Source organism: Cryptomeria japonica, chromosome 7, assembly GCF_030272615.1.
Source record: "Cryptomeria japonica chromosome 7, Sugi_1.0, whole genome shotgun sequence".
Taxonomy (NCBI): domain Eukaryota; kingdom Viridiplantae; phylum Streptophyta; class Pinopsida; order Cupressales; family Cupressaceae; genus Cryptomeria; species Cryptomeria japonica.
In genome coordinates, this window is record NC_081411.1 from 185,285,463 (window position 1) to 185,297,704 (window position 12,242).

At 35.5% G+C, this 12,242-nt stretch overlaps 1 protein-coding gene across 1 annotated transcript in view; it reads right to left on the reverse strand.

Moving 5' to 3' along the window:
* Positions 1-3,741: 3,741 nt before the first annotated feature.
* LOC131056351 (uncharacterized) overlaps positions 3,742-12,242 on the reverse strand; it is a 45,483-nt gene continuing 36,982 nt past the window's right edge. Inside the window, exons 4-11 of the mRNA XM_059209078.1 lie at positions 9,615-9,754; positions 8,485-9,377; positions 8,136-8,402; positions 6,518-7,678; positions 5,809-6,378; positions 5,230-5,715; positions 4,255-5,135; positions 3,742-4,114 (exon numbers count right to left, since the gene is read on the reverse strand). Of these exons, the coding sequence (XP_059065061.1) occupies positions 4,266-5,135; positions 5,230-5,715; positions 5,809-6,378; positions 6,518-7,678; positions 8,136-8,402; positions 8,485-9,377; positions 9,615-9,754 (4,387 nt within the window). The 3' untranslated portion in view covers positions 3,742-4,114; positions 4,255-4,265. The remainder of the gene's footprint in view (positions 4,115-4,254; positions 5,136-5,229; positions 5,716-5,808; positions 6,379-6,517; positions 7,679-8,135; positions 8,403-8,484; positions 9,378-9,614; positions 9,755-12,242) is intronic.

Consider the following 12,242-nt stretch of genomic DNA (forward strand, 5'->3'; position numbering starts at 1 on the left):
CTCACATGCATTAGTTTCTGGTTTGCCCAAGGTTGAGGAACACAAGGAGGTTTGTGAAGGTTGTGCTAAAGGAAAGCATGCAAGAGAAAAGTTTCCAAAGGGAAATGCATGGAGGGCTTATCACCCACTTCAGCTTGTTCATTCAAATATATGTGGTCCTATGTAGACTAAGAGTTTGGTTAAGTCATCATATTTCATCACTTTTATTGATGATTACTCACGAAATTGTTGGGTATATTTTTTGAAGGCCAAAGATGAAGCCTTGGATACATTCAAGAAGTTTAAAGCCCCTGTGGAAAATGAGAAAGGGTGCAAGATCAAATGTTCAAGGACTGATCGTGGAGGAGAGTTTTGCTCAAAGGCTTTCCAAAGTTATTGTGATTTTAATGGCATCAAGAGGCAACTTACTACTGCATTCCAAAGTTATTGTGATTTTAATGGCATCAAGAGGCAACTTACTACTGCATACACACCTCAACAGAATGGAGTAGCTGAAAGGAAGAATCGTACTGTGGTTGAAATGGCAAGGTGCATGTTACAAACCAAGGGATTGAGCAATTCTTATTGGGGAGATGCAGTTGCAACAACTGTGTACATCCTCAACCGTTGCCCCACCAGTGCACTAGAAAAGATGACTCCTTATGAAGCTTGGTATGGGAAAAGGTCTAATGTTAATCATTTCAAAGTTTTTGGTTGTTTAGCTTACATGCATGTACCTGATCAGAATAGACAGAAGTTAGATGCAAAGAGTGAATCATGTATTTTTATTGGGTATAGTGAGAAAAGCAAGGCTTATAGATTGTATAATCCCCTCTCTAACAAGCTTATTGTCTCAAGAGATGTGATTTTTGATGAAGGGGGAGTTTATGGTCATCAAAAAGGCCATGTTGAGAAGCCAAAATCTATTTTGAATGATGATATAATTGCTGATATTGATCATGAGCAGCCAACTAATGTTTCTATATCCAGTGGTTTAACTCCACCAAGCAATCCTTCATCAAGTTCTTTAGTACCAAGTTCAAGTCCAGCTTCTTCTCCAAGTTCTACAAGGAAGGTAAGGAGATTGAGTGATATCTATCAGAAGAGTGGAAATCAAGTACATGAAGAAAACCTAATAGGTGAGACAGTGAATTTTGCTTTATTAGCCAAGGCTGATTTTGAACCATCATATTTTGAAGATGCATGTATTAATGAAGTTTGGGTGAAAGCCATGGAAGAAGAGATGGATTCCATTCACAGGAATGACACTTGGGAGTTAACAGAACTCCCACATGAGAAGAAAAAGATTGGCACCAAATGGGTCTACAAGACCAAATTTAATAGTGATAGGAGTGTTGAAAGACACAAGGCAAGATTAGTTGCTAAAGGCTTCACACAGAAGTATGGAATTGACTATGAAGAGACATTTGCATCAATAGCAAGACAAGAGACCATAAGAATGTTGATTTCATTAGCAGCTCAGAAGAAGTGGAGCATACATCATATGGACGTGAAAAGTGCCTTCTTGAATGGGTACTTAGAAGAGGAAGTATATGTGGAGCAGCCACAAGGTTTTGAAGTGGAAGGAAAAGAGAATCTTGTTTACAGGTTGAAGAAGGCTTTGTATGGCCTCAAGCAAGCGCCAAAAGCGTGGTATGCCAGAATTGATGGATACTTTCAGGAGAATGGCTTCCAAAGAAGTAAGAGTGATCCTACCCTTTACTACAAACAAGAAGGTACTGATATCCTCATCATAAGTTTGTATGTTGATGATCTTTTGTATATGGGTAGTAGTTCTAAGATGAAAGATGAATTCAAAGCTGCTATGATGAAAGAATTTGAGATGAAAGATCTTGGTCTGATGAAATAATTTCTAGGAATGGAGGTTTATCAAAGTAAGGATGAGATTTTCATTTGTCAAACAAAGTATGCACAAGATATGCTGAAGAAATTTAATATGACTGATTGTAACCTTGCCTCCACTCCAAGTGCTCATGGAGTTTTGTTATGTTGAGATGATGGTGCTGATTTAGTTGATGAGACAACTTACAGAAGTATTGTGGGGAGCTTGATGCTTCTAATCCACACGAAGCCTGATATTGCCTATTCAGTTTCACTTGTTTCAAGGTATATGACAAATTTATCTGAAATACATATGAAGGCAGCCAAGAGGATTTTGAGGTATGTGAAAGGGAATTTAAGTTTTGGTATTCATTACTATTCTTCTAAAACGTTCGATCTTGTAGGTTTTAGTGATTCAGATTGGGGAGGTAGTATGGATGACCGTAAATCTACATCTGGAAATTGTTTTTCTTTTGGCTCTGGTTTAATTACCTGGAGCTCAAAAAAATAAAGTATTGTTGCCCTCTCATCTACAGAAGCAGAGTATGTTGCAATTACCTCAATAGGTACACGAGCTCTTTGACTCAGAAAAGTTTTGGAAGAAATTGGAGAAAAACAAATTCAGCCTACAGTAATTTATTGTGACAATGTGAATGCCATCAAGTTAGTAAAGAATCCGGTTCATCACAGTAGAACAAAACATTTTGATTTGAAATATCACTTCATACGAGATTTGGTGCAGAAGAAGGATGTTGAATTGAAGCACATCAACACCTAGGATCAGCTAGCAGATATATTCACCAAAGCGGTTGCAAAAGCTCAGTTTACAGCACTACGAGATAAGATTGTGAGCCCTCTTAGCATCAAGGGGGAGTATGTTGATAATTGATGTTGCTTTGGCATGTAGCTCCAGTTTGGACATGAATCTATCCATTCATCACCATGCATAAGCTATTTTTAGTTTAAATCAGTTTTTGTTTATTCATGCAAATAAAACATGTACTCCAGCATGCATTAATCCTTAGGACTATTTTTAGTTTTGTTTTTTGCATGAGTTTGTTTTTAGTAAATAAAGCATGCTGTGCATGCACTTACTATATTCTTAATTTAGGGAGTAGTTTGTTTTTTTTAGTTTGAGAGTCTTAGTAGCTTTCCATGCAATGCTAGGAATATATTTAGAACTGCAGTTATTATTAATTCTTCTAGGTTGCAAATTCTTTATATATACAGCCTCTATGTAATTTTTTAATTAAGCTTGAATAAAGTAATTGGTGTGTGCAATTCCAAAAAAACAGGGCACTTTGTTTTTTATTCTGAATTGTGATTTCTTTTTGCAATTTATTCTTTTTGCTGTTATTATTTGCTAATCAGCTGGTTCAGAGAGGATAGGTCAGGTTCAAAATTCTACAATTCTTTTATACACGATGATATGTCTTATCATGGCATTCCTTCGGTATCTAATTAGCCTCTAATCATTTGTCTTGTCTCATAATCAATTTGCCACTAATTACCTACACTCTAATCATGAGTCTCATCTCATTAGTTTAAACCAACACAGATCCCTACATTTAGGTCTTGAACTCACGCTGTAGAATTGTGGGTTTCTATTGAAATTTAAAATAAATATGTATTTTTCGTTTTATAAGTAGTATTTCTCAAAGTTCTTTTTCTTATATTTTACTACTGTCATTATCTAATAAATTTTTGATAATTATTTAATAATAAGTAGATTTTAGACATCTCAATTAAAAAATTTCAAAGAAATAATTCATTTTAAGGTAAATCAAATAAGATTTAATATAGAACAAAAAACTTTAAAGTAACTTTTGATAATATATTTATTTTTTCCTTATAATCTTCTATTTATAATCTAAAAATAAGATTGCTAAATGATGTTTCATAATTTACATGTGAAGCAAATTAAAATAGTAAAACTAAACATGTTTTACAATCAACAAGAATTCTACAATCCATAGTCAATATTATAATGAAATTATGGTCGTAACTCCAGGTGGACCAACCCAATTGAATTTTTAGAAACCTTCTAAACCTACTGTAACCATGAAGATTATTGAAGTGATAAAGCCACTGAAACATTTTTGCAAAATTAAATAAGAGTCTAAGGTACCCTATGACACATAAAGTAGCACACTGCCTGTCTGCCATTACCCTGCCACGCTGCACCACAAAATTGTGTCTGCAACTATCTTGAAGAAAAGGAACTCTCTACCTTTAATGGATATGTTAATGCCATAGCTAAAGACCAATAGCACACGTCTTGTGAGCTTCCAACCTGTATCACAGTTAAAAATAACTTGTCACAACAGAAGATTCAGAGTTAAATGTTTATAGATGACAGCAAGATGAGAAATATTGTAGTGATTTGGATTGTATGCAATTACGACATTTGGATGTAGGAATGGCATACCATACCGAGTTGGCTCCTAGTGCGTGGTGACCTCAACATTTCCTACAAATTCATGGATGTAGCACTTTTCACATATGCCAAAATATCCACACGCATCACAATGATAGACAGGGTCTCCGACATAGCAGATGGAGCAAGACATACTAGCTGAAATTTGTTCTTCAACTTGTGATGAGGGATGTACCACAAACCATGGCGCGTCTTTGAAGGTGGTCTTTGCAGCTAGATCTTCAGATGACTTCTCTACTTTTATCAATCCGCCTTTTAGAAAGTGTTTCCTTGAATACACTTCCCCTACCCCAGTTTCTATATATATGGATGAATCTATATTTTTTTCAATATTAGCGGATAATAAGTCCACTAGCTCTTTCCCTCTCCCTGTGAAGTTGCCATTGTTAAACCCATCCACTGCCATCATCCACACAGTGCCATTTCTTCTGGAGAGACAATCAAAAGACAGGAGACCTAGCATTAGCCTCCGAAGACTGTCTAACTTTTTAAATTCCTCTTTCTTCTGAGAATTTAATTTTTTAACCTCCTCTTCATTGTTAGACGCTGAAAGTAATTTTTTATCTTCCTCTCGTATCTGATATGCTATCAGATATACCAAATAGTGCATGCGGTGCCAGAACTTCTTCATATCCTTAATGCTCAGGCTCAACCATTTAATGCCATCAGTGTTCTTTCTATGCAAGTCTTCTTCTTCTTTTATACTGTTTATATCATGCAGAAAGCGTCCCCTTCCAACATACAGTATCTGGATTTTGCAGTTTCTGTCCATGTTTTTTATAAGACGACTTAACTTACTGTTAAAATCTGATATTTTCTCAGGATCGCCACCATATAACCAGATCATTTGAAACCCGCTCAACTTCTTCTCCGCGTCCTGTAAGAAGAAACCATAATTTTTTCATTGTAAATCTCATTATATCCTTAGCTTGACGTTAAATAAAATATTAAAATCTAATAATCCTACTTACCATCAAAATATCCTTGAACAGAACGTTCAAGTGGAATTGTTTCATCATCATATCCAGTTTGTCAGAATCCTTTTTTGACAACTTTCTTGGCATCACTTTATTCAGAAATAGGCATGCTTCTGAACCCTGCGTCGCCAACAGGGGCATCACGTCTGCGATAGAAATACGTCCCGAAGCAGCCAAGCTCACAAGTATAGGCATTTCGCAGAAGCCTAATCTTTCCCGTAAGATTTTGTTGACAGTTGATTGCTCCATTAGCCATTTACCTGAAATTACTACCCATGGTATATCTGTGTGATCATTCGAAACAGACATATCTTTATCAGCATCTGGCATTGGAAACCAAACCCATTCAACTTTGAGATCATGTTCTGTGTTTCGCATCTCATCATACATTTCCTTTAGGAATGACATTTGTGATTTGGATATCTCCACCGTTGAAATAAGTAGGAAGATAATGTTCTTTTTAAGATCATTGATTGAAACCTGCAACATTTCAAAATACATATTAGAAAAAACTTCCTCTTATTTTCCATATGATATTACTTCCATGTAAACTTGAAAGAGGAGATTCAGAACCTTCTTATTGCCTTTCGACATTAACCTATCATCCTCTTTTGTCTTGAGTAACGCCTCCAGAAAATCAACGCCAGTGTTTTCTTCTGTATACTGAAGCTTGTGGTAGTTTTGCAAGCTGAAATTCTTTCCTGTCAATGTACCTGAGATACTTTCCCATTGTTTGAATCGCTTCTCCTCAACTTTTGTCTTAATTATATATGTGTTGAAACTCCAAAAGTCAGTTTCTGCATTTATTGATAAGCATTTATCAAAAAATGAGAGAGCTTCAGGATTGTCAGGTGTATATGCAATAATTCTGTCTGCCAGCTTTGGTGGAAGTGCGCTGAAAGATTTCCCAATGTAAATTATTTGCCAATGTTCACTCAAATTTGTCATAAGCTCATCCACGTTGTTCTCCAGCATTTCTCGACCCCAGTGTGAATTATTATGATCAAAAATGAGTACCAAAGTAGTGCCTTCTGGGATTTCTTTGGAGGGAAAGAAAGTGCTTCCGTCCTTGCAAACCAGGATTGCTTTGTCTTTGAAAATTTTGGATGATTTCTTGCTCAAAATATTCTGTTCATTATTAATCTGACATACGGAGCATATTGAAAAGTTACTTAACAAATAAAAATAAAATATTTCCAAATATGCAGATGGTATTACGAAATATAGCGTGCTCTCTTAAAATGCGGTTATTTTAAATTTTATTTTTTGAGTTACAACTTACCTTATCTTCTGGTTTCTCTTCCGTTATCATTTTAAAGTGGTGCGGCATGGGAAGTCTTTCCTTCCATTTACCCTCCAGTTTTTGACTTTTCCTAATGTCCACAAACGCCAGGCTCCCAATTTTTCTCACTGATGTGAGCCACTTGGCTTCCAAAATAGGACAGTCTGAGAGGTTGAGATATTTTAATGATTGGAGACAGTTAAAGCCATCACATAAATCTCGCAATTTATGACAGGACCTTAAATTCAAGCCTTCAAGACATCTAAGCCCACTGAATTTATTCGGAAGCTTACGCAAACTTTGACAATCTGACAAATTCAGATATCTAAGTTGGGTTAACTCATTAATTTGGTTGGGAAGCCGCTCTAAATGGGTGCAAGAAGCTAATGATAGATCTTCAATCTTGTTACTTTGGCAAAACTCATCCTGTAGTTCTGTCAAACTTGAGCATCCTGACATCTTCATAGCGACAGATTCTGAGCTGAATAAGCTTTCAGGAAAGTTATCGGGTAGTTTCTCTAGTTTGCTACAGCCATCCAAGTTGAGAAAATGCAATGAAGAAAGCAGCTCAAAATGCACAGGCAGAAATTTTAAACTCTTGCAATATGACAAGTCAAGCTCTTCAAGAGATCTCAATTGTTCAAACTTGTCAGGAAGCTTATGCATATTAAAGCAATGCGAGAATGTAACCTTCTTCAGTTTACCCAAACGCACAAAACTCGCCGGCAGTTGTTTTAATGCTGAACAAAAACTTAGAATTAATTCTTCTAAGCGTTGAAGCTTACCGAACGACTCTGGAAGCCGTTTCAATGACGAACAATAACTCAAATCCAGTCTTGTTAAACATAGAAGGTTACCAAATGAATTGGGCAATTTGAGGAGGTTTTTGCAGTCATGAAGATCCAGCCTTTGGAGAGCGTACAACTGAGTCAAACTTTTAGGAAGCTCTACTACACTGCATGAACTTACGGACAATTCTTTCAGCTTGTCATTAGGCCTAAATATTTTGGGATCCAGTATACGCAACCTTTGGAATTTTTGTACTTTTATTGTACTCAGGTTCTCCAATCTCCTAGCAACGCATTCCTTTTCCCCGGGTCCAACAGGATATTTGAACTTTTCATCTCCACACAGTTTCACAACTTTCAGTTCTGGGGGTAACTGCATGGACAATATAATAGCTATAAGATTTACGAAATCAGTGAATCTACACGAGCTGCAAGTGATATGGAGAATGTTAAATCGCTCAAAGTAACCGATAAGAGTTGTCAACAATTTAGTTTTAACCCCTTAAAGGCTAAATAAACAGTGTATAAACCATGGACTAGCAAGTAACACATCAATGTGAAATCATTCTCTAGATGAGAACGGATTCTAGAGTGTGCTTTCTTTAAACATGAAACAGTTGAACGATTAAAACAGAGAAGGTTCAATTTTGTTAGCAAAATAGGAAGCTGTAGACATTTTACCATTCTTCTGGGTTCGTCTCCTTGTTGTTCCACGAAATTCTAGCTATGCATGATGATTTAAAAAATACGCGTACAAGAAACAATTCTCTTTCACTTATATAAAGATGTGCTAGAGGTAATATAAACCCAGCAATGCAACTAAGACTTGCCTGGGAGGGATCGAAATCCTCATCTCTATCATAGCTGAGGTAGCTCAAGTTCCTGAGCTCTTTCAGATTGACAAAACTAATTGAAGTTCCACATGCTTGTAAAAATATCAATTTCTCAAATGATTTATTACAGTTACCCTTAACAACCGTTGTTCGTCCCAATGAAAGAACTCGGAGGGTATCGCACATAAGCTCTAGCTTTTCAGCAGGAATTTCAACTGTCTCATTTGCACCGGGCAACCAAATTCCTTTGATTTGCATAGAATTCTGCAAAAAGAAAGCCTCAAGGATAACTTATACAATTGAATGTAAAGGATGGGAAGAAAACATTGAACAGGACAATTCATACCTCCTCATTATCCAGGACATTTTGAAGGTCAACTGTGCTGGTTAGTCTTCCACTTTCTATTCGTCGCGTTTCCCGGGCCCATTTAAGGGTGTGCTCTGGAATTGATATCTTATTGGTACTATCCCTTTTCACCCACGCATCTGCTTCTAGCGTTTCAACCTCTGGCTTTCCCACAATAAGAGAAATTTCATCCCAATCCCATTCCGAGAAGAAAAAACAGATGTCGAGGAATGCATCCTGAGCTCTTAACGGAAGGTAATTAAATGCATATTCTAAGGCAAAGTTAAAAGTTTCATATATGAGATTGTCTTCACTAACTTTATTTAAAGTTTCTTTGTTTGCTTCATTGGCTATTTTATGGTAGATTTCGAGCATTTCTCCAAGGAGGGGATAGTTTTTCCATTGTGAATAATCCTCTCGGTTGTCTTCAATGCAAATGAACTCCTCACATGTAAACTTATACTCCTCAAGTAGTGCCTTGACGCCCTTGTTCAGAGACGTTACAAGCAACCTGAATTTTTTTGGATTCATTGATTTCATGTCTAAAATCCTTCTGAGATGCTGCACCTGCACCATGTTCTCGATGCATATCAAGACGTGCTCATTTTTCATTTTCTCAATTTGCAAAACCAACTCTTGTAATTCCCCATTTTCCGCCGGCTTTTCCAGGAACAACTTCCAACCTTCAAAAGATAGTTTCACTTTCAAACAATCATATACGGCGTTGGCCAGCTTTTTCGTGCCGTGCCCGCTATCACCCAGTATAACCACAGCTACGCGTTCCTTCTCAAGTATATTCAGCCTAAGAAGTTTAATTATTTCTCTCACCTGCTTCTCTCTCTCTTCTTCTTCCTTTTCGAAATTTTCTCTCTGATGACTTTCTCTCGTGCCATCTGCCCATGCAAGCAATATTATAAGAAAAGAAAAGCGCACACTCATCTTCACTTACGCGCTTTCATCATCCTAAAGATGAATAGTAGAATGTATTGGGAAACGTCGATCAAAAACTACTACAATTTTTTTCCAAATGTTTTTATAGATGAACTTCCAAAGTAAATATTGAGGCTATTTCAATGATGAAAGTTGAGCAAAGAGCATGCGTGGTTAAACTAAAATCTATATTAGCATACCTTCACCAGCAAAGAGGTCTTGTTGCTTAAGACGTAAAATGTGCACAAGCAAATCTGTAACCAAATCTCCCTGCGCTTCCTTGACTCGACGGAGAATCCTATTGATGTCTCTTGCTTGTTTCAATGGATTCAGCACAAGCCTGTGAATTAATAGAAAAAAAAGAATTAGATGTCGCGTAGACTTCTCAGATTCATGATACTTAGAAACCGAGAAAATAATGTTAACGTCCACAATTAAACTTATAATGAAGTGGTAGATTAGAATTATCATAAATGCTGGAATTCGAATGAAAAGGGCCAGCCTCTGAAAGAGAATGAAATATTACCTGTACACAAAACTCCCTATCTGGGTAAGGGAAGAATTCCGTTTTGCTCCTGTCTAATGGTGTCCTATTACTGAGCTCATACCAAGTTATGCCTATCGAAAAACACACCATATATGAACAAATAAAAATATTTTGTGCTTAGGTGAGGTAAAACGGTCAGCCCTTGATCACGGATTTAGCATTGCTTTTGTTCAAGACATAGACTAGCTGCACGCAATCGATTTGTTGAAAAGGTTTTATAAACATTCAAGCAAACGCGATTGGTAGGTGTGAAGCCAAATTTCCATAATAGTTGGTAGTATTCTCCCTATCTTCATTGAAAGAAGACCTTTCAAACAGGCTGTAAACATCCTCAAGCTTAAAGGGTGAACGAATTTCTTGACGCAAGGGAGGAGATTTTCTATCAAGCATCACAACCATGTCAACTGTGGTTTAGAAGAACCGAGGAAGAGTATCATTTTGAGGTGATGCCTGTTGTGGCACTATCGATGCGAGAGCCATGGGTTTTTCAGGCTAAACCACGTAAGCATTGAAGTAACTGTCATTTGAATGAAAATTATACCATGTTATATCTACATGGGACTCCTATTCTGTTTCAAACGTATAGTCTCTAGAAGGTTATCAATTTCATAAAATTGCTTTCATTGTTTAAGATTCCATTTATCTCTTATAGATTCTTTATGCTAATCAAAAGATGTAATATGTCCAATCTCTCTTGTTAGTGACAGTATATACCTTCACTTAATTTATAATAGTTATACTTTACATTTATTTTTTATGTATTATTTTTTGTTTCATTTATTGAAATCTGGTATTATAAATATATTGAAATAATATTAAGTTTTACTATTATATTATTTCAGTCTATTTATGTAATCTAAAATTTTACCTTGGTAGAAGTATTGCACCTAGTATTCATGACATCTAATATAACCTTGTATAAATACACAACAATTTGGAAGTCAAAATCTTAATAGTGATGACATTTATACTCTTACAAGATTCAAAAATATTGTTTAGGTTGTGGCAAATCACATGTAAACTTGATATGCAATTACCTTTTAAAAATCTCTTATGAAAATCTTTTAATAAAGAAATAACATGGAAGTACTAAGTTAAACCAAAGAAAATGCTTGAACTAAGAAATCATCATGTCATTATTGGTTACAAAATTGCGAGGACTATTGATTGGGTTTAAAGACTTTGGATCTATGTGGTCTTGTTGTCACATTATGTCAGATAGTTAAAGATGTGTCACAATTTTGTGATGTTTCTACGTCTTTCAATCATTAAAATATGAATAAAATATTGGTTTGTAAACCTAAGGTTGTCATATAGGATTGCTTATTAGTTAGGTCCTTAATTTCACATATAGTATAAATGGTGAATGTGGATATTATCTAGTCGTTGAACTAGACTATTAGAAGAATGAGCGATTGGCTCATAAAAGGTAAACAAAATCAAATGAGTAAGACTATTATTATTACCAATATTGGGGAGTGTATATCTTTATAGGAAAATATGATGAGCAAAGTGTTGCTGATTGTCTTGAGTACAACGTAAATATTGGTCATGCTTAACATTAGCTGCAAATGTTGACATATATCTTTCAAGGTTGAAAAGTATTTTATGTGGATTTATTAGGACAATGTCATATGTTATTATGATACTTGGTGTTGTTGAACCTTAATGAAGTTAGACCCCATCTAAAGCCTTATCAAGGTTTTAGCATTATTGATGGATCAATTTGATACAATGATGACATGATGTTTATTAACGTCTTAAGTACAATAACCCCAATAAGGGAACTACCATGGGAACTAAACCAATATTATAGATATTGCTAGGGAAAAGATACACCTATATTGTAAGACTTATGAGGTTATAGACAATTGTAATATTGATAATATTAGAGGTAACATTAAATGGAGAAGGTATCAAGATGCATGTAATTATGGACCATTTAGGAAATTCTATCGTAGTGGTATAGGTGCAATAAGTTCCTTTATTGCATATTTTCCTCATAAATATAATAATAAGGCATGTTATATGGTTCTAGAATGGTATGTGGGTATTGAATTAAGGGGTTTTATATGACTACAAGATATATATTGACCCATAGAGTAGAAAAACTTCAATGTTAAATCGATTTTATGAATTTCAATGGAAGTGCATTCTTATGAGTTTATATGAAACAAGGTAGTTTAGTGTTGTGTAATAAGTCTAGCCATTTTGTTGATAAGATAAACCCAAGGACATTCAAGCTACTTTATGAATATTATATAATATAATCTAATTCATG